This window comes from Eulemur rufifrons, chromosome 6 (assembly GCF_041146395.1).
Source record: "Eulemur rufifrons isolate Redbay chromosome 6, OSU_ERuf_1, whole genome shotgun sequence".
Classification (NCBI taxonomy): Eukaryota; Metazoa; Chordata; class Mammalia; order Primates; family Lemuridae; genus Eulemur; species Eulemur rufifrons.
Genome location: NC_090988.1, coordinates 16884169 through 16909382, shown reverse-complemented (window position 1 = coordinate 16909382; position 25214 = coordinate 16884169). Strand labels below are relative to the sequence as shown.

The 25214-nt window shown below is 39.2% G+C and overlaps 1 protein-coding gene and 1 non-coding gene across 3 annotated transcripts; both read left to right on the top strand.

Moving 5' to 3' along the window:
• The first annotated feature begins 320 nt into the window (after positions 1-320).
• Positions 321-24094, top strand: ARCN1 (archain 1). 2 transcript variants are annotated; one of them, XM_069470830.1, is made up of 10 exons: positions 321-461; positions 8878-9138; positions 9840-10019; positions 10146-10351; positions 11498-11662; positions 16021-16186; positions 17664-17811; positions 18137-18245; positions 21056-21260; positions 23146-24094. In XM_069470830.1, exons 1-10 carry the CDS (start codon positions 459-461, stop codon positions 23233-23235), a joined length of 1533 nt encoding a protein of 510 aa, XP_069326931.1. In that variant the 5' UTR covers positions 321-458; the 3' UTR covers positions 23236-24094. The 2 variants fall into 2 exon arrangements, with proteins under 2 accessions (XP_069326931.1, XP_069326930.1); XM_069470829.1 differs by having other exon boundaries at positions 8878-9141.
• Positions 18539-18642, top strand: LOC138385559 (U6 spliceosomal RNA). The gene has a single exon (XR_011233788.1). It is a non-coding gene; the product is annotated as a U6 spliceosomal RNA (small nuclear RNA).
• Positions 24095-25214: the final 1120 nt, after the last annotated feature.

Below are 25214 nucleotides of genomic sequence, written 5' to 3'. Positions count from 1 at the left end.
TTTGTGTTTTAATTGTTGGGTTGTAAGAATTCTTTAAATATTCTGGATACTAGTCCCTTACGCACACGGGTTATTTCGTATATTAAATGATAGTGGCTGTGAGAGCAGCTTTATAAACTGTAAGAGATAACACAAAGTAAGTGAAGGTGATGACAGTGAAAGGACAGAGATACGAGGTTCCACAGCTGAGGAGAAGCCCCCTACACCTGCAGAAAGCCGGCGCTGCAGCCCAGTACTCACAATTTCCCCATCCCACTGGCCCCGCCCCCTACCCTTTGACCCACGCCGTTTCCGGTTGACGACGTGGCTCGGGACCGCCATCTTGGCAAGAGGCGAAGCGGCAGCGGCTCCTGTCAGGGGGGCAGTAGGTCCTGAGCGACCGGTGCTCCCCTTCCCCTGACCCTAACCCTAGCCCCAGTGGAGCCGGAGCGCGGGCGCGCCCCACCACCGCCCTCACCATGGTAAGATCCGAGCCAGGGCCGGAATTCCCGCGGTCCGAGCCTTGCTCGCCTTCTCTGCCTGCCAGCCGGCCTGGCGCTGAGGCCAGAGGAGCCCCGCCCCGAGGGTCCGGCGCCCGGTGCTTCTCTCGGGGGTCGGGGAGCAGGGCGGCCTCCCCCGCCCTCTGCCCAGCCTCCCGGGGGGATACGAGGGAGCTGACTCCTGTCTCTGCGTCGTCGTGCCCACCTCCGCACCCTCCCAGCCAGCTGGACTCCCTCCTCTGCTGGGACGGCCCGGGGTTTTTGCTCGGCGAGAACCTTGTGGCTGTCGTGTGTGCCCCGCTCTTGCGGTCTTTGGCGCTAAGGTCCAGCGGGTTCCACGGGCGCTTAGGCTCAGCAGGCTGGGCCTGTCTCAGGAGGTTCCTGTCCCTCTGTTATCAGCTCCTCTCCCAACCCCGGTGTTTTGTAGGCCGTTGATATTCGAAATCCAAATTCATTGGTGTTCAGGAATTTTTCTTTTGTTTGTTCGAAAGGGGAAATAGAGACTTAAAACGAGAAGCAACTTCTAACGCTGATTTATAGGACCCAGGTGTCTCTGAAACCTTCCAGTACCACAGAACTTAACATGTGTCCATTTGTCGGTGTGATTGAGCGTACAGTGTGTATAGACCATTGGGAAAATGTGAGCGAGTTATAGGGAACACAGGATTTCTTTCTTCAAGGAACTGTTGTTCAAGTGAAGTAAAATGTGTATGTGGCATATCGTAATCAGATGTCTCACGGGAGGTGGAGTAAGAGGGGTGGGTTATGTTCTGGGACCTGTTAGTTGCTTTCAGGTGCATTATCTTTGTGTACTCAATCTGCTATAGAGATGGGGAAAATTAATGTGTGTGAAGATGAGGGAAGTCAGAACTGCTGACTCCATTAAATCTTGCTTTACCAATAATTTGTAGATACTCGGGAAGTAGAAGAAATTCTTCTGTTTCAAACGAGCTAGTAATTTATTTTTTAGTGCACCTTGTACCCTTTAATCTTTTGAAGGATGTTCTGTTTTTTTATTTTTTATGTTTGTCAATAGATAAGTTGATGTAAAGCATTTTCCTACATACCTGAGAGATGACAGAATATAGTTTGGTGCCAGTCTTATTAAGTTCTATTGACAACTCTTTAGGTGAGACCTTGGATAGTGGGGGGATTCATGCTTGGGCTTTAAGCTACTGAAAGGTTTTTTTCAGCCTTAGTTACATAAATTGCATCAATCAGGTTTGCCTCATAAAACTTTTGTGTTGGACATAAAATTTCCAAACCCCCGCTTTTTTTTTTTAATTCCCCTAGGAAGCTCAGTATTGGGATAGTGATTTTGAAACTGTGTTTCCTTTTAAACCCTGGAAGGAAGGATTTGTAGTGCATTTTAGAGCATGTTATTATTTTAATAACAAGGTTAAAGCCTTGTATTTTAGTAATCAAATATAGATAATCTTTATAAAAATCTTGTTTGTTAAAAGGTTCTTGGAACTTAGTACTTTCAATTTATTGATAACAGAGGGATGATAAAGCCCTAGGTGTTGAGTGACATATAAAAAATAAAAGTTTTGCATGTTATTTTGATATGTGTACATGTACATACAGTTTTGTTATATATTTCTGAATTATTTGGGACTTGACATGATCCAGATACGCACAGATATTTGTACTCTGGAGAACAGTTTATTTCAGTACATTCTGCTCTGTAGTGTCTTAAGATATTCATATTATTTCTGTGTAATGTTTTTGAGTCCTACTGCTTTACAGAGAGATCTCTGGACAGCAGAAATGTCCAAATAGGGTGAAATTTTGATCTAAAAGTTGTATCAAAACTTCTAAAAGTTTATTTTTCCTCAACATTTTATTAAAAATTTTAAAACATCTGGAAAAGCTGAAAGAACTTTATAGTGAATAATCATATAACCACCAGCTAGATTCCATAGTTAACATTTCACTATACTTATTTTCTCATACAACTAATCATCCATCCTTCTCTTCATCTTTTTTTTTTTTTTTTTTTTTTAAGAGACAGACTCTCGCTCTATTGCCCAGACAGGAGTGCAGTGGACCGATCATAGCTCATTGTAACCTCTTAATTCGAGGGCTCAAGCCATCTCCTGTCTCAGCCTCCCAAGTAACTAGGACTACAGGTGTGTGCCACCACAACTGGCTAATTTTTAAATTTTTTATAGAGATGGGATCTCACTGTGTTGCCCAAGCTGGTATTGAACTCCTGGACTGAAGCATTCCTCCCAAATAGCTAGGATTACAGGCGTGAGCCACCAGCCCCTCTCTCCATCTTTCTTTAAAATACATTTCATGGCATGGGCCTGTAGTTCTAGTTGGAGACTGAGTTGGGAGGATCTCTTGAGGTAGGAGTTCAAGAAGGTAGTAAGCTATGATCGCATCTCTGCACTCCAGCCTGGGTGACAGAGTGAGACCTTGTCTCTTAAAAACAAAACAAACAAACAAAATATACATACACACACACACACACACACACACACACACACTTGAAAGCAAGTTGCAGATATCAGTACAAAAACGTTGAATTTTTAAAAAATAAATTCCCTTTTGCTTTAGTTATTGAAGTATGAATAAAATGTTCTAAACTGCAAAGCCCCAGTAGATTAAATGAACAAATGCAAAAACAAATGGCTTATGATAACTTCATTATAAAATTAAGCACAAAGGAATGCTTCTTTTGATTTAAGAGATAGGGTCTCACTATGTTGCCCATGCTATATATAGTGCAGTGACTATTCACAGGCACTATCATAGCAGCACACTTTGGCCTTGAACTCCTAGCCTCCAGTGTTACTCACAGCTTAGCCTCCTGAGTAGCTGGGATTATGGGCCCATGGGCCTTGATTTAATCTTTTTTCTAGTATCCTGCAAAGTGATGAGAACATGGCCTTACTTTCTTAACTTGTCAGATACCATTACGGTCAGTTCTTTTTCTTACTAAATTTATATTTGAATAAACTTCATATTAAGTCTCATGACAGCACCGATCTGTAAAATCTTTGCTTACCTGTTGAATGCTGTTCTTTTCTCATTTACCAAGAACAGTAAGTTTAGTGAGTAAGCTTACTGTGTTGGTCACATTAAATATAGTAAATTCAATTCCCAAAAGTCATCAGTTATAAGAAAGATAGATTTGGGCTCGTGTGGTTAATCTCACATGATGGAGGAGAAACTGACATCCTACAGGGTAATTACAGGTCCCAAATAGGGGATTTTGTTTTGTTTTGTTTTTCATGTACAGTACAGCATCTGCACAGCTATTGTACTCTTTGTTATCTTTTTTTTTTTTATTGTTTCAGGGGACAGCAAAGAATGAAAATAGTTCTCTTGAGTTTCCATTGTTTTGTCATCCTACTTATGTCTTCATATAGGAAGTTCACTGCAGAAACTGATAACTAATAACAATTTTCTACAGGCTTTTGTTTTAGAACAGAAATGTGTTTGACTTAAAACCCTCACTGAGTAAATTATACTGTTCAAGTTTTAGGTTTTGTATGCAGTCTAGATTTTATTGTAATCTTCCCTCTGATTTTATCTTTAATTACTTCATGTAAACAAGAAAAAGTAGTCCTCTGTGACAGGTTGTAGAAACTAGCCTTAATATGACCATGAATCGTGTGTGTGTGTGTGTGTGTGTGTGTGTGTGTAAAATGTTACAGTGAATTATAAAGAAGAAAGTGACTATAATTCTGGAAATGAGGAATCCTGAAGCATTTAGAGGTTCGAGAAAGACCTTGGCTTTTTTTTTAAAAGAGAATTGTGCATGTTTATGCTGAATTACCACCTATTCTTGTACCTCTGTCACACACAGGATTTGTTTTGGCTGGGCAATTTGCCCTCTAGCAGCTTCATATTTGTATAAAATGTGGTTCCAAAGTAGTTACTACTGCAGCAGTGGGCATGAAATGAAAGTATTATGCATTTTCTATTATTGTAAAGTTTTCAAATGCTTAGTCTTACAGAATCTTAAAGACATAGAGCACTTTGGATTTCATATAAATTAACCACCTATTTTAGGGATATTTCATTAAGCGTTAAATGACTTATCCAAGGTCACATAATCAGTGGCAGAGGCAGAACAGAAACCTAATTCTCCAGGTTTCTTTACTTAGGACACTTAATGAGCCATGTAGTTAAATCTGGGTAGGGGAGAGTTGTTATTTAATCCAAAAACAAATGATAGTATACTCAACCATGTAAATATTATTAAAAGAAAAGTTGTTTGAGTAAGCTCAACTTATTGGAGAAAGTTATTTTTTTTTTTTTTTAACAGTCCCAGAGAGATTATTTAACTTCTGGGCCTTCGGTTTTTATAAGACATTCAAGGGCCCTTGAAAGTTCCCTTTAGGTCTAAAATGTTCTTTTTCCAAAATGTAAAAAATAAAAAAAACTTTGTGAAGAATCATATTTATTCATTCTTTCCCAAAGAAAATCAGATCAAATTATAGTTGGAAAAATTGTTAACTTATCTTTTAGTATATGCTATATTTTAATGATTGTTAAACATCATAAATCTTTGATGTGAAGAGAAGCTTTATTATTTCAAGGCATTTAAGAAAATGAATATTAATTTAGGATAGGATAAATTTATCATGTTTAAAGGTGACCATACTTTCTAGCCATGTTAGTAACTGTAGTACAGTGAACAGAGACCTGTTTCAGCTGCATGGAACCTGTGATTTGTGGTGTCCTGGGTGTTTTGAGGTTTATGACATACTTAATGTGGGGAATTTTGGTCCTACTTTGGGAGTCTTATTTGCTTTTATCTGGATAATGGAGTGACTCAAGGGAGTCCCAGAGTTTTCTTGGTTGAGACTTACTATTTTACCCTATTGTTTTCTTCATCTTTACATACTCAAATCCCAGAATTCATCAGAATGTGATTTAGATGCTGTTTCTTCCATCAAGTCATCCCTGATCTTACCAGCTAAACATAATTTCTCCTTCCTCTGAATTTCCACAGCACTTTATCAGTGACTCTTTTATGTTAATTAACACATTCTGCCTTGTGTTGTAGTTGTTTATGTTTGTGTCTTATCATCCCTGCTAAGTTTTTTGTGGGCAGAATGCCAGTCTGTTTCATCTTAATTCTCAGACAGCATGTTGTATGTATAGTAGGTGTTCAATAAATAATTATTGAGTTAATTCTTAAAATAACATTGCTAAAATGGAGATTGCCAATACCTATAATTAATCTTTGAACATGCCAAGTCAGTAAGACAAGCGAATGGAATTCCCCTCTCCATAGCGTACACCTTTTTGTTCCTTTTTCCCTTTCATATTGCCTTTGATATTAATTTTTACCTAAATTCAATGTGTATGGTATGGAGGTGTTTTAAACTCCAGCTGGAACCCTAAGAACTACCCTTGAGCCTATAAGCATTATTTCTAACAGGCTTATTGTTAGATATGGGCTTTATATTAAATACAGCATGTTTATGTAGGTTTGAAGTTTTGATCTGAGCTGTCCTTTCTGTAGATATCCATTTGATTTATCCTATTTCTTCAAAACTTTATAAAATTCTAATGTGGGGCTGTGCTTCTCAACCTCTGGGGTGGGAGTGGGGCTCTAGAGTGATTACTTTTACAATATGCTCCTATTTATTAATAATATTTCTCATTACATGAAGTGATTTTCTATGGGCCATTTGAAAATAACTGCTCTAGATAATCTATGAATTTCCTGAAATTATATGTAAAATTTTTTTGAGAGAGACAATATTATTTGAATATCAAAATATTGATAAAACCATAAAGAGATAAGCATCCATTGCCTTGAAGTGACATTAATTTTTTAAATAAATGCATGTTGTCCAGGCAAAGTGGCTCACACCTATAATCCTAGCACTCTGGGAGATCAAGGCAGGAGGATCGCTTGAGGTCAGGAGTTCGAGACCAGCCTGAGCAAGAGTGAGACCCCGTCTCTACTAAAAATAGAAAAAATTGACTGGGTGTGGTAGCGCGTGTCTGTAGTCCCAGCTTCTCTGGGAGGCTGAGGCAGGAGGATCGCTTACGCCCAGGAGTTTGAGGGTGCAGTGAGCCTTGATGATGTCACTATACTCTAGCCAGTGTTATAGAGCGAGACTCTCTCGGCGGGGGGGGGGGGGGGGCATGTTTATTATAAATAATTGTTTTTTGGGTTTTTTTTTTTTTTAGACAGAGTCTAGCTCTGTTGCCCTAGCTAGAGTGCCGTGGCATCAACCTAGCTCACAGCAACCTCAAACTCCTGGCCTGAAGTGATCCTTCTGCCTCAGCCTCCCAGGTAGCTGGGACTGCAGGCCCTTGCCACTACACCCAGCCAATTTTTTCTATTTTTAGTAGAGACAGGGTCTTGCTCTTGCTCAGGCTGATTTCGAACTCCTGACCTCAAGTGATCCTCCTGCCTCTGCCTCCTAGAGTGCTAGGATTAAAGATGTGAGCCACCACACCTAGCCATGTTTTTATTCTTTTCCTGGGATTCTTTACTGCCCTCAAGATATATTCTTGCATCATACCTGGGTGATAGCAAAAACTCCAAATAGTCAGTGATGGTGAAAGATACATTTGTTAAGTACAAAACAATTTATTTACTTAAAAATTTTATAGGTATTTAGAAAAAAGTTACTCTTTTAAAGCTACCTGATTTACCACTCTAAAGGTAATCAACTGATACATTTTATGCTCAATACGTCTATGTATGTCTAAAATATTTTCTGATCTCGTTCCTTTAAAAAAGGAACTAGTTTACAAAACATTTTTTGAGAGAACCTTGAGAGTATTTATGATTTAAGACTTTTTAAAAACTTTTTCATTATACGCAAAATAAAAATAACTTTAAGCTGGGATAATTGAGGTAAGTTTCAATGTAGAGTTGATAGAGTCAGAAACATAAGCAAAATTGTATTACTCCCTTAAATCTACTTATTTATAAATTTGGGTTATTGTTTAGAAAATGGAGCAGTTGGTAGTATGGTTGCTCCTTGAACAACACGGATTCAAACTTCAAGGATCCACTTATGGGGATTTTTTTCAACCAAATGCTGATCGAAAATACAGTGTTGAGGAATTTGAAACCTGCCTGTGTGGAGTGCCAACTTTTCACACCTGTGGATTCCATAGGGCCAACTTTGGAATTTGAGTGTGCATGGATTTTGATATGTGCAGGGGTCCTGGAACCCATCCGCCACATATACAAGGGATGACTATATTAGCTCTTGAGATTTCACATGAAAAAACCTGCCCCGTGTTCATTGAAAATAAATTCATCAGCAAAATCTGGTCAGTAGGGGGGAATTATTTGTGCAAGGTATAGGTCAAATACTTTTCTAGTATATTAGTAAGTTGTTTTTACCTTGCTGTTTGGAAATAAGCATAACAGTAATTGTCTCCCAGATACCTCCATTACCTATTCTTGATGTATAAGGGCATTGTATTCTCCTGTAATTATTATAAAACTATATTGATATACTGAAACTATAAGAATATTTATTTCAATTGACTAACTTGTTTTTTCTTCAAGCTGCTCACCTGTAGGGGACAGGTTTCTATAAAGCTGAAAAGCCTGACCAGTAGGATTTTGATATTTCAGAGGTTGTGTCTTAGCATTGAGGCTTCCCAAATGTTTAAATAGTCTTTTTCTTACTTGTGTGTTCCTGCACTGAAGAGACTGTTAACACTGTACTTAGTTTTCTTACTCCCCTGCTAGTGGCATTTCAGGTCTCCCCTTCTTCTATGAGAGCTTTATTTGTTTTGTTTAGTGAAATGTCAAATGCTAAAAGAAGGCTGTTAGGTCTTGATGATTGCCTAGTGTCAAAAACGTTTCTGTGTGCAACATTGGGTCATTTATGTTTTCATTTTACAGATTGTTTGGATATCAGAGAGTAGGATACTGTGGATGGGAAATTAGTCAAAGAGCAGAAGATAAATTTAGACTCAACTAAATTAGGTTCATATTCTAGATAAAAATTAAAGGAAAGTTCAGGGGCTTCTTATACATTTAATATTTTTAATCTGCCTGACCACATTTCTGTTTTGGCTGTGAAAATCTCTGTTCTTTTTAGAAAAAGTTCTAAGCTATTCTTTATGGGTCTGCCAAAGCGGAGAGCAACCCAGTTCTGAGTCACAGACTCATTAATAATGTATGTGTAGTTTTGGGAAAAATGCAGAGATGCCAAAACTTACCAAGTTTTTCTGTAGGTATGTTATTTAAAAATAGAAATAATAGCTTTATTTCCCTCTACTTTAGATTTGTCTTATGAATGACATAAGAACAATGAAGTAGAATTTTAAAGTCAACCTTCTAATAGTAGTCATGTCACTAAATAACTGAGTGTGTCCTTCTGCTGATGTTGGGAAAACAGATGTGAAGAAATAATTTATTAGAGCTTATTTGTACATACGTTTCTGGCAGGTGCTGTTGGCAGCAGCGGTCTGCACGAAAGCAGGAAAGGCTATTGTTTCTCGACAATTTGTAGAGATGACCCGAACTCGGATTGAGGGCTTATTAGCAGCTTTTCCAAAGCTCATGAACACTGGAAAACAACATACATTTGTTGAAACAGAGAGTGTAAGATATGTCTACCAGCCTATGGAAAAACTGTACATGGTACTGATCACTACCAAAAACAGCAACATTTTAGAAGATTTGGAGACCTTAAGGCTCTTCTCAAGAGTGGTAAGAGTCCTGCTGAAATATTGGGTTGCACTTTTTATTTGTTTTTTGTGTGTGTAACTAGTTTTTCCCCTAAAGCAGCTGATGCTTATCCGTTTGCAAGCTCCCACTTCCACCCCAACAATTTATTGCTGTGACTTCTTATTCATTCAGCAAACATTTATTGGGTGTCCTCCTAGGCTATAAGTATCCCAAAGAGAATATGATAACTGCTCTTTCATTTCCTCCTTCTTAAACAGTTAGTCTAATCTGCCTTTGTGGTTCTGACACTTGTTCAGCCATGTTTTTTAGATGATGCACTTTAGGTAAGACTTACTGATATAGGCACACACAAATTCAAAGACTTTATGTCAAAGTCTTGCTTAAAATAAAGACTAAGGTCAGGCATGGTAGTACTCCCAGCTATTCGGGAGTCTGAGGTGGGAGGATTGCTTGAGGCCGGGAAGGAGTTCAAGGCTATGTGTGTTATGATTGTGCTATGTGAATACTATTGTACTATGTGCTATGATTGTGCCTGTGAATACTATTGTATTCCAGCCTGGACAACATAGTGAGACCCTTCTCTAAAGAAAATACAGACTAGATGGAGTTAGGAAAGAGATGCAGATTATTGAAATTTGTGTACTTTAAAAAGGATGAGACTTGGAAACATAGCTGCTGATAAAATTCTAAATATTTTTTTCATTGTTGTCCATTATTAGATCCCTGAATATTGCCGAGCCTTAGAGGAGAACGAAATATCTGAGCACTGTTTTGATTTAATTTTTGCTTTTGATGAAATTGTCGCCCTGGGATATCGGGAGAATGTTAACCTGGCACAGATCAGAACCTTCACAGAAATGGATTCTCATGAGGAGAAGGTGTTCAGAGCAGTCAGAGAGGTAAATAGGATCCTCTCTGGGACTGCCAGTTTGTGTGTCTGTTAGGCTTCACTCACCTGATTTTCCTGTTTTTACTTGCTGATGTAGACTATACTCAAAGGTATGTGCACGTGTCTCCTTCCTTAGACTCAAGAACGTGAAGCTAAGGCTGAGATGCGACGTAAAGCAAAGGAATTACAACAGGCTCGAAGAGATGCAGAGAGACAGGGCAAAAAAGCACCAGGATTTGGGGGATTTGGCAGCTCTGCAGTATCTGGAGGCAGCACAGCTGCCATGATCACAGAGACCATCATTGAAACTGATAAACCAAAAGTGGCACCTGCACCAGCCAGGTATAATCCAGTATATTATGAGCAATTTAAGAATTACAGATGAAGGATGTATGTATATGTATCTTGGAGTGGTATCTGATTTCTAGACAAGCTGTAGATAATGAAAGACTTGATGAAGTCAGATGTGATATTATATTTGGCCACATAAAATATGGGGATAAAGGAGAAATTGGAATGTGGTGTTTTTCCTCTTGTGTAAAAGAGAGTTCTTTTACAAATTATGCTGTGACCTCAATTTCCTATGAGAGTTGCCTTATTATGGAGTGGGAAGGGATATTTAACTTTTTATGGCATGTGGATTTTTAATCTTGATATTCAAGGATTGATTTCAGGGGGAATCTGTGAATTACCTGAAATTATGTGCAGAATTTTGTTTGTGCACAGGTTTCTCTGGATGGAAGGTACAAAGTTTTCATCATTTGTGCTTGTAAAAATACCTTTGGTCTTTGGGTAATGAAATTTAGATGTTCAGCGGTCTCCACCCTTTTTGGTACCAGTGACCGGCTTCATGGAAGACAATCCTTGGGCTGGGGGTAGGGGGTGTTCTGGGATGATCCAAGTGCTCCACATTCATTGTGCAGTCAAACCTCTCTGCCAGTGACAATCTGCACTTGCAGCTGCTCCCCAGCACCATCACTCCAGCTCCACCCCAGATCATTAGGCACTAGACTTACAAGGAATGGGCAACCTAGGTCCCTCACATGTGCAGTCCACAATAGGGTTTGTAGCCCACAGTAGGGTTCGGGCTCTTATGAGAATCCAGTGCCTCTGTTGATCTGACAGGAGGCGGAGCCCACGTGGTGATAGCTATGGGGAGCAGCCACAAACACAGATGAAGCCTCGCTCACTGGCCGCCAGCCTGCAGGCTGGCCCCCAGTAGGCCACAGACTGTTGGTCCGTGGCCTGGGGATTGGGGACCAGTAATAGTGACTGTCAGCTGGCAGTTTGGGCAGGTTCATGTACTAGTTGTCCACCAACACTAGGAAGCTTATGTTTTTTCTTTTAAGTCTTCACACTCCTGTTAAAGAACAGCTTCAGGGAAAGTTTTGTTGATATGAGGTCATTAATTAATGATTTGGGGGGTTTTTGTTTTTTTTCTTAAGCCAGTCAAATGTATTTTTTCTTATTTTGAATTCTTCCACTTAGGCCTTCAGGCCCCAGTAAGGCTTTGAAACTTGGAGCCAAAGGAAAGGAAGTAGATAACTTTGTGGACAAATTGAAATCGGAAGGTGAAACTGTCATGTCCTCCAATATGGGCAAACGTACCTCTGAAACAACCAAAGTGCATGCTCCACCCATTAATATGGAAAGGTAAGTAGTAACTTTCAGAAAGAACAGACTACATAATTTTTTAAAAATATTATTTGAGTGTGCTATAAATTCTTTTTACCTTTCTTGATTTAAAGAATTTATTCAAAACATATTCCGCATATTAACAGTAAGGTTTTTTTTTGGTTTTTTTGTTTTTTTTTTAGATGAGGTCTCGCCATGTTGCTTAGGCTGGCCTCAAACTCCTGGGCTCAGTCAGTCCTCCTACCTTAGCCTCCCAAGTAGCTGGCCATACAGGTGTGCACCTCAGCACTTGGCCTTTTTCTTTTTTTCTTTGACCATGATTGGAGGCTTCCAGCCATCTATTTTCTATGAAGTTTAAAACTTTCATCAGCTAAATTAAACAAAAATAACTTGTCTCCATGCCTAGTATGTAGCTTTTCTCTTAGAGTAGACTTGAATTAGGGGGCTAGAGCTATAGTGAGCTCACACTATATTTCGGCTTTGTCTTTTTCTAATTAAACTAAGTAGAACCAGTCCTTAATCCAAACTTTGTAAATATCTTTAACTGCAAATTAACATATCTTTTGCCTTTCAAGTGATGGAACCCAGTATGGAATATTTTGATTTGTCTCTTATCCCAGGGCTGTGGTACTGGTTGGTGACATTGTTAAGTGGTAGTTATCAAGTTCACATATTCATGACTCAGATTTCTTGTCTTGAAGCCCAGACCTTCTACTGTTGCTGATGGTTTTGAGGTCAAATGAAAGATGAGACTGGGAGGATACTTCTGTCAGGTGTGCATAAAAGAGGAGTATTTACTTTTTATGTATCCTGTTCTCTATGAAATGAAAAGGGTTACATCAGGATAAATCTCTTCACTCACTAAAGCTCCTGTGCTATTCCTAGTGGTTGCTTTGAGTGAGACAGAGGCTTCACACTTTTAAAAAGATACTGGAGACCATCACATATTAAAGAGAACTTGAGCCAGGCATGGTGGCTAATGCCTGTAATGCCAGCACTTTAAGATGCCAAGGCAGAAGGATCACTTGAGGGCCAGGAGTTTTGAGACCAGCCTGGACAACATAGTGAGACCCTGTCTCTTAAAAAAGAAAAAAAAAAAAAGGAACTTAAGGCAGGCATGGTGGTGCGTGCCTGTAGTCCCACCTACTTGGGAGGCTGAGGTAGGAGGATCTCTTGAGCCCAGAAGTTCAAGTCCAGCCTAGGCAACATAGTGAGACCTCACCTCTAAAAAATAAACTAAAAAAAATTTTTGGAAGGACTTGAGAGTATTTTCTAAATGATGAAATACCTCTTCAACACAGAGCAAACTCGTGAGGGTAAAATGGGACCCTGCATTGTCTCAAGATACACTTCTTTGTGGTCTTGATTCTAATGCCTTTGTTTCTGGGAAGACTTAAGAGATTGGAACAGAGAACAGAGTAGGACACCAAAATATTCTTTGTAGCCTCTGCATTTCACCCAGCTAAAAATAGTTCTCTTACAGAATATGGCAGACTCTAATTAATAATTGCCCATAGCAGCAGCACTTTTTTTTTTTTTTTTTTTGAGACAGAGTCTTGCTATCTCCTGCCTCAGCCTCCCAAGTAGCTGGTACTATAGGTGCCCCATGACACGTGGCCAATTTTTTTTTTTTTTTTTTTTGGTAAAGACAGGGTCTTGCTCTTGCTCAGGCTGGTCTCAAATTCTTGGGCTCAAATGGTCCTCTGCCTCCTGCCTTTGCCTCCCAAAGTGCTAGGATTAGAGGTGTGAGCCACTGAGCCCAGCCAGCACTTTTTAATCCTATTTTTCTCATTAGGTTATACATTTATACAGTGCAAAATTTTAAAAGTTCAAAAGATGTTACAGTAAGTCTTCCTCCCACCCAGCCTTGCAAATTTCTCATTTTGGAGGCAACTAGTACTAACTAGCTTTTGAATAGTCTATGATGTATAGATGAATAAAAACATATATACAATATATCTATTTTCTCCCTTTTTATGCAAAGTAATAGCATATGTAACAATGTTCTCCAATTGCATTTTTCACTTAATTATTTTAGAGATAAGTTTCCTTATTTGAAGCTGTGGAGACATGACATCTAAATGTAATACCTTTTCCTAGACTGGATACTGTACTATTGTGGTATAGAAGAAAACAACTCAAACTATGTTTTTTTTTCTTTTTTTCCAAGACAGAGTCTCACTCTGTTGCCCAGGCTAGAGTGCAGTGGCCTCATCATAGCTCACTGCAACTTCAAACTCCTGGGCTGAAGTGATTCTCCTGCCTCAGCTTCCTTGAGTAGCTGGGACTATGGGCATGCGCCACCACAACTGGCTAATTCTTCTGTTTTTTTTGTAGAGACAGGGTCTCACTGTTGCTAAGGTTGGTCTCCCCAAACTCCCAGCCTCAAGCTCAAACAGTCTTCCGCCTTGGCCTCCGCAGGTGCTAGGATTACAGGCATAAGCCACTGCATCCTGTTTTTTCTATTCTCTCACTCAACAACAACAATCAACACAGCTAGAAGACTTTTGTGACGAAATGTGTGGGGGTTTTCCTGCATATACCAAGCAGCAGACACCAGTTAGGTGTCGTCTAATTCACTTCAATTCTGATGCTATCTTCCTGGAAATATCCTCGGATCCCCCGGGTTGGAAGTTCAGTCCCCAAGACTGCCCCTTCTGCAAGTCCAGGCTTCCAGAACTTCTGACTGACTGTCTTCAAGTTGGGCTTCCCACTAACTCCTCTTTGGGTTTGATTAATTTGCTAGATTGGCTCACAGACTCAGGGAAACGTGTTTAATGGTTTATTACAAAAGATATTTTAAAGGATACAAATAAACAGCCAGATGAAGAGATACAAAGGGCAAGGTCTGGAAGGGTCCTGAGCCTAGGAGCTTCGATCCCTGTGGAGTTGTGGCACATCATTCTCCCAGCATGTGGATGAGGTCTTGTTCACCCTCCTGTAAGCCTCCACGTGTTCAGCTATCTGGAAGCTCCCTGAACCCTGTCCTCTGGGGCCTTTTGTGAAGACTTTATTGGATAGGCATGATAGATAATTATGTGGAAATGTGATTGGAAAAAAAGATATGATCCAATACTAATAGGCTCAGTGGGGAAACTCAGTAAAGCCTGTCTGTTCAGATTCTTCTTGGCCTTTCTGGGCAGCATTCCTTCCTCCCAAGTATGGGACAGGACCCCTTTTGAAGATGAGAGTCCTTTCTTGGGCTGGTGAAAGGAGGGCAGGGAAAGATCATAGAGAAAGATTCTGTTTTCTGAGGCCTGCTCCTGAGACCTAAAATGCCCCAACGTTATAAAAAGGGCTGTGGGAATTATGAGCCAGGAATTGTGGACAAAAACATATATATATATATATATATATATGTGCACATATATATATAAAATAATATCACTAGTATAAAAGACATTTTTATGTTAACTGACAAAATTGGCATATGGATGGTAGGTTGCATAAAAGTATTGTTATCAGTGTGAGCTGGTTGCAGTAGCAGGCACCTGTAGTCCCAACTGTTCGGGAGGCTCAGTGAGGAGGGTCGCTTGCCATCAGGAGTTTGGAGGTTGTAGTATGCAGTGATTATGCCTGTGAGTAGTCACTGCACTCCAGCCTAGGCAACATAGTGAGACTGTGTCTCTTAAAAAAAAAAAAAAAAAACCACACACACACTCCCTGTCTCTTCAAAAAATAGAAAAATTAGCTGAATATGATGACACATGACTGTAGTCCTAGCTAGTCGGGAGGCTGAGGCAGGAGGATCACTTGAGCCCACGAGTTTGAGGTTGCGGTGAACTGTGATGGTGCTACTGCCTTCATGCTCTGATAACAAAATGAGACTTTGTATGCAAAAAAAAAAGTAAAAATGATAAGGTGGAAAAAATCAAATACATACGTACAAAGGTATTATTTAGAGAGAATACATAAACAGAAATGATAAAACAAAGTGGATAAATGTTAACAATAGGTAAATCTGCGTAAAGGATATTCCTTGTATAATTCTTATTTTTTAAGGTTTGAAAATATTTTCAAATAGAAAGTTTTTTTAGTTCTTTTTTCCTCACAGCTGTCTAATACTCATTTGTGTGGATATACCTTTATTTAAGTAGCCCCCTATTGGTGGACATTTAAGTTGTTTCTAAACTTTTGCTATTACAAACAGTTCTTCAGTGAATAACTTAGTGCATTGTTTTGCACAGGTGAGATCTGTAGGATCTGTAGGATAAATTCTAGAGAGCAATTGCTGGATCAAAGGCTATCATGCTATAAATTTTGATAGCTATAGCAGTAGTGTCTTTAAAAAAAAAATTGTTGGCTAATCACCATTAAACTCTGGAGAAAGGGAGTTCTGGTTTCTACCTTTCTGAACAAATTTATTTTCTTTGTAGTGTGCATATGAAGATTGAAGAAAAGATCACACTAACCTGTGGACGAGATGGAGGATTACAGAATATGGAGTTGCATGGCATGATCATGCTTAGGATCTCAGATGACAAATTTGGCCGAATTCGTCTTCATGTGGAAAATGAAGATAAGAAAGGGGTGCAGCTACAGGTTTGTAGAGGCTTTTGATAGAGACTGTCTGCCTAGCAGTCTTGCTCAGCTAGAGATCCTCATATGAATCACAGAACACAAAAATTTATTTAAGTTATGTAACTAGTGCCATTCAAGATGCATTGAAAAGAAGTCAGTTTATTACATAATAGTAGATACCTGAGAATGACTGACAGCAGCTGTGTTGGGATGGATTTTAATATTGGAATTGAATGAAAGGTCAATTTGAAGTATAATGAATGACTTCATACAAAAGATGCAGAGAGATGTTTATCTTTTGCTATTATGAAAAGAGTAAAATAAAGTAGGTATGACATGAAATTTACTCATTCTGCCATAAAATAAACTACCAGTGCTTGTTTTGTTAGCTGAAGGGCAATATCTAACAGTGTATTTGAAAAGTACATAAAATCCTTATGAAATAAATGTGTATATTCCAACTATTGCGTATATTTGAGTCCTTATCTTTATATTATTACTGTTGTTCTTGTCACATTTTATTTAGGTGGTTGATCTTATATTTCTCGGCACAACTATAAAGCCTTTCTAGGAAAGAGTATGTTTTTGTCTAATTTTTCCTCCCATAATCAGTACAGAGTTGTCTTTTAGAAGTAATGCTTATATTATTTGACAACATCTTTGCTGGCTTTTAAAATATAATGTAGTCTGCTATACAAAAGTGATTTCTTTTAAAAAGATTAGACTGTCTTAATTGGCTTGAGTTTGAACAACTTTAGCTCTGTGGGCAAAATTCCAACTATATACACAGAGTTTTACCCTCTGCTACCTCTTTACGTTAAGAGCAGGACTGCTTTCTGACCCAGGCAGCTGATGAACATCTGACCCCAGTCTTCTACCTGGCAAGCCTGGCCCCACTATGAGGCTGCTCCCTGTGAAGTATTTTTGGAATGGACTTGGTTAACGATCTTTTAACTTTTTCAATTATAAACTTGTTCCTTAATGGCTTTTAGGATTGAAATTAAGTATTTTTTAATTACTCTTACTAGTTTTTAAATATCTTAAATCTTTTTAAAGCTCTTTTTTAGAAACAGGGTCTCACTCTCTTAACCATTTTTTGTTTGTTTTTGTTGGAGACAGGGTCTTGCTTTGTCTCCCAGGCTGGAGTGCAGCGGCATCGTAAAGTCTTTGAAGAAGGGAAAGCTTTCTTCAAAAAGGCTTGGAATTTTTGGGGGTTTTTTTTTGGAGACAGAGTTCGCTCTGTTGCCTAGGCTAGAGTGCCGTGGCATCAGCCTCGCTCACAGCAACCTCAAACTCCTGGGCTCAAGTGATCCTCCCACCTCAGCCTCCCAGAGTACTAGGATTACAGGGGTGAGCCACTGTGCCTGCCCAAGATTTGGAATTTTTTAGGTACCCTATTTTAGATGTTTAGATTGTGGGCCACATAAGCCCCAAGGGGGTTTGCTTCCTGTCTTATCATGTATGAACCTTAGAAGTTTTCCTTCCCTTCTCATTCTAGACCCATCCAAATGTGGATAAAAAACTTTTCACTACAGAGTCTCTAATTGGCTTGAAGAATCCAGAGAAGTCATTTCCAGTCAACAGTGACGTAGGGGTGCTAAAGTGGAGACTACAAACCACAGAGGAATCTTTTATTCCACTGACAAGTAAGTGCCTCTGGCTTGTTTCACTAAGCTACTCTGCATTGGGAACTAGAAATAGTCCTGGCTTGTATGTTCTTATCTTCATTGCCATAGCAAAATTCTTTCTGACAAAATGACCTCCTTTCAGAATGGATTCAGTGCTGCATTTTTTATATTTTAATCATTAACTTTAATTTTTAATAGCTTTAATTTTAAACCATTGTTTTTAGTATAGTTTAAATTAGGATGTTTTAGGCCTGCAGCCATCAGTCAGCTTTGATTTATTTGCCATGTTAACTTTTCTCCTTTTTCTAATGTTCTAGTATGGCTGCTTTGCTTTTCTCCTCAGTTAATTGCTGGCCCTCGGAGAGTGGAAATGGCTGTGATGTCAATATAGAATATGAGCTACAAGAAGATAATTTAGAACTGAATGATGTGGTTATCACCATCCCACTCCCGTAAGTGGTGTCCCCATGTAATCGTTTTCCCTACATTGGACTTAAAAAACTGACCTTTTAGAACTTGTTTTGAGGGGGCACCTAGCTGGCTATCTATTCTAAGGTACTTCTTCTTAAAAAGGCCAGTTGTAAAAGAAGCCAGATGTAAAGGCTATATACTATGTGATTCCACCTCTGTGACTTTCTGGAAAAGGTAATACTCTTAAACAGAAATCAGGAGGTAGAGAGGAAGGTGCTTGACTGCAAAGGGGCACAAGGGAACTTTTGGGGATGAGAGAAATGTCCCATGACTTGTGCTTCTTTTGGCAGTATATATACTAAAATTGAAGGGAAGAGAAGAGTAGCATGACCCCTTCACAGAGATGACACATAAATTTGTGAAGTGTTCCATATTTTAAAAAATAAGATAAAAAAGAAATGTTCTATGACTTGATTGTGATGGTGTTTGGAAGATGGCGTACATTTGTCAAAATGCATTGAGCACTTTGAAGGGGTGGGTGGATTTTACTGACTTTAAAACCAAATCAAAAAGCCAGTTGTAGTTCTAGAACTGTTTTTAGATGTTGGTCATGTAGTAATGAAGATTTCCAGAAGGGGGAGCCACTTCTCAGTCAGACTTCCTCTTTTATTTTGCAGCTTTCAAAGACATTGAATCTATCAGACTGAATTAATTTTTTTTTTTTGAGACAGAGTTTCGCTCTGTTGCCTGGGCTAGAGTGGTGTTATTAGCCTAGCTCACAGCAGCCTCAAATTCCTGGGGGGTCAAGCAGTCCTCCTGCTTCAGCCTCCCAAGTAGCTGGAACTACAGGCATGTGCTACCACGCCTGGCTAATTTTTCATTTTTAGTAGAGATGGGGTCTTGCTCTGGCTCAGGCTGGTCTTGAACTTTTGAGCTTAAGCAATCCTCCTTCCTCAGTCTCCCAGAGTGCTAGGATTACAGGCATGGGCCACTGTGCCCAGCCCAGATTGAATTTTTCTGTTTCACTTGCTCCCTAAGCTTTCGTTAAAGATAAGAATGTATGTTCAAGGGAACTATTGATTCTTGCTGAAACAAGATGTCTACATTAGTTTCAGTAAATTTCCTAATGGCTGTATTGCAGTATAATTGACATACAATAAGCTACACATATTTAAATTGTGCAGTTTTGACATGTACACACCTGTGAAACCATCACCACAATCAAGGTAATGAAAATGTCTGTCACCCCCAAAAGTTGAGTTCCAGTAAGTTTTTCTTGTGCACTTAGATGGCCTACTCTCTAAGATAACCTGGAAATACACTCTACCTTCAGTTTATCTTCTCAGTAGCATTTTCAATGAGTGTGCACTATTACTGCTTCACCAGTGAACCCCAGCTCCTCTCTACCCACTAGCTCCCATGATGAAGTTCAGAGTTTAATTATGAACACCAGGACCAGTAAATATTCTTAGTGTTTCTTTACTGTTGTATTGGTCAGTTATTGTTGCAGGGTAAATGGTACTAATTTGATTTGTAGTTTTCTTCCCCTTTTCATAATTCAGGCCTTTACATTGTCAGGTCTGATCTTAGGCATTCTTATTTCCATTTGTAAAAATATGCTTTATTGCCAGTATCCCCTTTAAGGGGGTAACCATCTTATTCTCCACAGTGTGGTGATTCTTTCAGAACAATAGATGGCTGCCTTGAACCATTGTAGGATTTGGGCGTTGGTGACAGGTGGGGTTTTGTTTGTCAAGATTTATTTTACCTGACTATTTTTAGAGTGCCACACTTTTTAAGCCTCTCTATCTACCCTATAATTGTGGTTCTGGTGGTTTCCTGTGTTGTAGTTCAATTTTGCAATGATCTCCAGAAGAGACCCTTAGACAACATTTTATCGCATTGTCAAGAACTGATTGAATTAGAAGAGACCAGAATCAGGATTGGCGCAGGGGCACAGAGAAGAAACATAGGACTCTAAAATTGATAGGAAAGAGTTGATAGTCTTATACTACCCTTAAAGTTTTCTTTATCTCCCTTATTTACTCTACCCCTAATATAAGCATTCAGTGTCACTGGGGAATTAGAAGATGGTAAATTTAGAGTGTGTGGGAGTAGGTGACACTGCCTGTCAGCCATGTGTGGGGGTGCAAAGTACATTCGTAACTAGCCCTGGTTCTCCTGCAGATTAAGGACAACCATGTCTCTCCCCCATCATATTTCCATTTTGCCTGGGGGGAATTGTGCTTTCAGTTATCAAATAAAAAGTCCATTTACTAGATTATAAATCAAATAAACCCACTAGCATCAACTTGAGTAAGTTTTGAAACATTATAAAATCTTTTGAAAACAAATCTTCTCAAAGGCCTAAATTCATTTCCACTATTTGTGTTTAAAATTTCTCCCCCAACTATTACCAACCTGCTTTTTGCCCCATTGTCACCTATAAAGAGAGCTGCATTTTGTTAAAATTCTTTCTTGACAGGGCACCAAACCATTGGTGCAAGATTTTTAGAAACATATCCCTCTTACACATTTGTCAGTCTCAGTCCCCTGCTAGCTCCCAAATTCAGTCATAAGTTGGAGCATCCTATAGGCATAATTGCCAAGTATCTGTTTTTGCATATATATGTGTATCTTCAAAGGGAGTTGAGTGAGACTGTTGGCCAAGGTGCTGGGACTTTGTTTGATCCTTGAAGTGGATTAGGGAGTCTAACTTCTTCTAGGACTACATAAAAATTACAGTCCTAGAGGGCAGAATTTGAGGAGCATAATCAATTTGGGGTTGGTTTTTCTTAATGGAGTTCTCTAGCTCTGGACCACTAACTTGACTGGATGTTTCTCATGACAGATCTGGTGTCGGCGCACCTGTTATTGGTGAGATTGACGGGGAATATCGACATGACAGTCGACGAAATACCTTGGAGTGGTGCCTGCCAGTGATTGATGCCAAAAATAAGAGTGGCAGCCTGGAGTTTAGCATTGCTGGGCAGCCCAATGACTTCTTCCCTGTTCAAGTTTCCTTCATCTCTAAGAAAAATTACTGTAACATACAGGTACCCCATTTTAATAGAGAACAGGTATGGGGAAAGCAGTAGGACAGATGCCAGATAGGTAGCATGGCTTCATGGTCAAGTAAAAATCAGAAAAGCTGAGGTCCCCTGACTCATTGTATGATCTTGGTCAAATTCCTCACCTACTTGACCTCAGTTTTCCTCGTTCTGTCAGACAAAAGAAAAAGATCAGTAAAGAAATTGAATACCAATACATATTGGATTGTGCAAGATTCATATACACTTAGTTGCCTATTCTTTTAATCTCATATATTTTAAAATCCATTTGCCAAAACACCCAACACATGATTTTGTAATGCTTTGCTGTCACTTGATTTGTGTCTAAAGAATGAAAGTTTTTTTATTTGGAAGGCAAAATTACTGCCAACAAAAGAAAATTCCAATGATTTTTGTGTTATTTATGTCACAGATTCCTTTATTAGTACAAATAATCACAGGACAGTTCTATTGCCAAGGCTGTCCTTTAGGTAAGCAAAGCAGTGGAAGTGTGTGAACTGTTCCTTCAGGTCATCATTTCTAACTGATGCTTCCAGTTTTTGAAACTGCATTACTAGGACCCAGTTTATATTGTTGTCTTCCCCTTTTTTTGACTTGCCTGTTATTCTGGCACTATCTTATCTTCCCAGATGGTCTTTGTCTCCCCTGTAAGTGCTTGGAAAGTTATAGTTTCCTCTGTTGGCTCATTCCAAAGAGCAGTGTTCTCTTTCTCTCCCTCTCATTCTCCTCCGTCTCCTGTCAGTTAGTGGCATAACCCCATCAGTATTGGAAGCCACTTTATTGAACTCAAGGCATTAGATAGAAATGGGTACATTTTCCTGTTTGGGAGTGTTCAAAGATTAGGACAATATAACTCCTCTTTTAAAGCCTCATTAGAAATTATGAATCAGTGGTTCAAGTGTTGTGTTAATTGCCATTATAGGTACCAGTGTTACCGGTAATTAATTAAACTAGACATTTGTTATTATTTTTAAAAAAGAAAAGAAAAAACCTCATTGGAAGGACCCAGCTATGCCTAAAATATAAGTGTGATAGAGTAGCTTTGTGGGGCTTTCAACACAAGAGACTTTGAGAGGAGAGCAAATTAATAATATGGAGTTAGAATGTTGCATTTTGGGTGAAAATGTTAATTGAAGGCTGAGGTGGGAGGATTGCTTAAGACCAGAAGTTCGAGACCACCCTGGGCAATATAGAGAGAACCCCATCTCAAAAAAGTGTTAATTGATCATACTGCTAGAATGTCTATGAATTTCATAGGTTTTATAAGGTAGGTTAGGGCTATGGCCACTCACTCTGGAGCTTTTACTTAATACCGCTCTACATTTTATCCCAGCAGTTGTCTTTTCTCTGCCTAAAAAGCAGCTTAATTATGTTGATGAGAAAGAGTGATGCTGTGAGCTGCAGTTGTAGTTTGAACATTTTTTAGTGTTTCTAAGTTACTTTTAATACTGCTTTTAGGGAATTTGATCGGTTCTCTTTTGGGGGCATTAGTGTTGACTGATTAATTGATTAAGATAGAGTCTTGCTCTGTTGCCCAGGCTAGAGTGCAGTGGTATCATCATAGCTCACTGCAACCTCACACTCCTGGGCTCAAGTGATCCTGCTTCAGCCTCCCGAGTAGCTGGGACTACAGATGTGCACCTTGGCTAATTTTTCTGTTTTTTTGACAGATTCTTACTGTGTTGCTTAGGCTGATCTTGAACTCTTGGCCTCAAGCAATCCTCCCACCTTAGCCTCCCAAAGTGTTAGGATTACAGGCATGAGCCACTGTGCCTGGCCAGATGATCTGTTCTTTAATGAGAATTTAGTCAGCATCCTGAAGACTCAGACCTCCTTCTGCTTTACCTAACTCTTTTGTTTATTTTCCTAGGTTACCAAAGTGACCCAGGTAGATGGAAACAGCCCTGTCAGGTTTTCCACAGAGACCACTTTCCTAGTGGATAAGTATGAAATCCTGTAATACCAAGAAGAGGCAACCGAAAAGGAAAATTTTCAAATTAATAAAGAAGAAGCCAACAGAGGCTGAAGAGTTTTTTCCAAATTTACAAGCCATTGGAGACCCTTTTTTTCCTGACAATGCACGATTCTCTGCGCGCAAGGACCCTCAACTCACCCCCGTGTTTCAGTGTCACAGAGACATTCTTTGACAAAGAAATGGCACAAACATAAAGGGAAAGGCTGCAGATTTCTTTGGCAGATTTTATTAGCCAGCAGGAAAGCAAGCTCTCCAGAGAATGTCCCCCGTTAAATACCTCCTCTGCCTTCACCTAAGTTGCTCCTTTATTTTAATCCCTAAATATAGTTATATTTCATACTTACTTTGTTTTTAAAAAGTTTTCTCTGTAGAAGATTTTAATCTTTCATATTCCTTTTTTTACCTTCAGTTTTTTCTTTCTATTCATTCAATCAAGCACTGGGATCATCTGTATACAGGCATTGTATTTGTTTGATTCTCCTGAAACAAGTTTAACCCATTCTTAATTTTTGGACTATGCAGATGAACTGTTCAAGGGTTGTGGGGTCTGGAAGTTAAAAGATAAGGATGTCTTCTCTCCTTTTCCCCTGTCCATTCATCCCTCCATTCCTTTGCTAACTTGTTTTCCTTTCAAGGCCTGTCCTTTGAGTTTAGTGCTATGAATCCCACTTGTGTCATTATTAAAGATAGCTGAGAAACAGCTTTCTGATGGCACAGCCCCTCTTCAAGATGTCTGGGAGAATGGTTATTTCCAGTTAGGGATTTCATATCCACACGTAATCATGTCTGCTGCTAGTGCTACCCAAGCTTGCGGTTCTCCACATTTTGGATACTTAGGCTAAAACATAATAGCTCACAGTCTTTGTGATCCATTCACATTCCTCAAGTTTGCCACCTTCCTCTTCCTGACTGGTCTCTCTCTCATCATTCTTCTTTCTAGCAGAAACGAGGTTATGATTTTGGAGGCTGTGGGTTTAGTGAGTCTTTGTGCCAATCCCACTGGCCCTGCACAGTCAGGGAGACTCGATTTTCACCACTGGATTTTTAGCATTTCAGGAAACAGCTGATTATGTTGGTATATAAGGATTACTCATATATACCCCATTTCCTTCCAGCCCCCCCAACATTTTCCACCAGCCTATCTGTCCCTATCTCGGAAATCCTTCCTTTTCCTGCCCCTAAGCCTTTTGAGTGTCATCACGTAGTGGTTGTTTCCATCTCATCCATTAGTTTTTCAATGGATACTACAATATCAGCCAGCCTAGTCTTGGCTTGTAACCCAGTATTGCATTCAACAGGTTGGATGAAGAGTTTCTGCAAGGCTGCAGGCTCTGGAGTGGGAAGAAGCAGACTGTAGATGACCTCTTACACTCTTAGCTTACTGGCAAGTACCACTCCCACTCAGAACAACATCTGGCCCTCCCTGCAAAGAGTGTACTGTACTTGAAGCAAAGCAGTCACATACAGATGGCCGTGGATGGAATTGCTTGCCAAAGAAATTTCTAGCCTTTCTCTTTCCCCTAACTGCATCAGGGAAGAATCCTTATCTCTAGCTTGGTTCCACATGAGGTTTTTCTGAGGAAGGGGCCTAGGACAAGAAGTCTGTCATGTAGCTAAATAGGCAAGAAATCTTATTAATCCAGTTTTGTTTGAAAGTTACTTGTCCATATGATTTTTAAAAAGTCAAGTTTAATTTCACAAAAACTTTTTTTTTTTTCTGAGATTACTTTTGGGGTAATATTTAAAATGAGAGACGTTTTGTAACCCTGTAAAATACATAGGGAATATAACATTCCAATGTACACAAAGAAGGCAAATTCTTTAATCAAATAAAGAGTATTATAAAATGAGATGTTTATTGGACTTGACTCACACTTGGGTGTCTGTTTGTTGATTCAGGATGCTGTAACAGGACCTAAGATTAAAAATTAATGACATGGTTTTTTTTAAAGAGAAAATCTCTA

Excerpts from the sequence above, each read along its gene's own strand:
- ARCN1 (XM_069470829.1), top strand. Across the intron at positions 9,142-9,839 it reads TAAGGCTCTTCTCAAGAGTG|ATCCCTGAATATTGCCGAGC; the intron begins GTAAGAGTCCTG and ends GTCCATTATTAG. Across the intron at positions 17,812-18,136 it reads ATCTTTTATTCCACTGACAA|TTAATTGCTGGCCCTCGGAG; the intron begins GTAAGTGCCTCT and ends TTTTCTCCTCAG.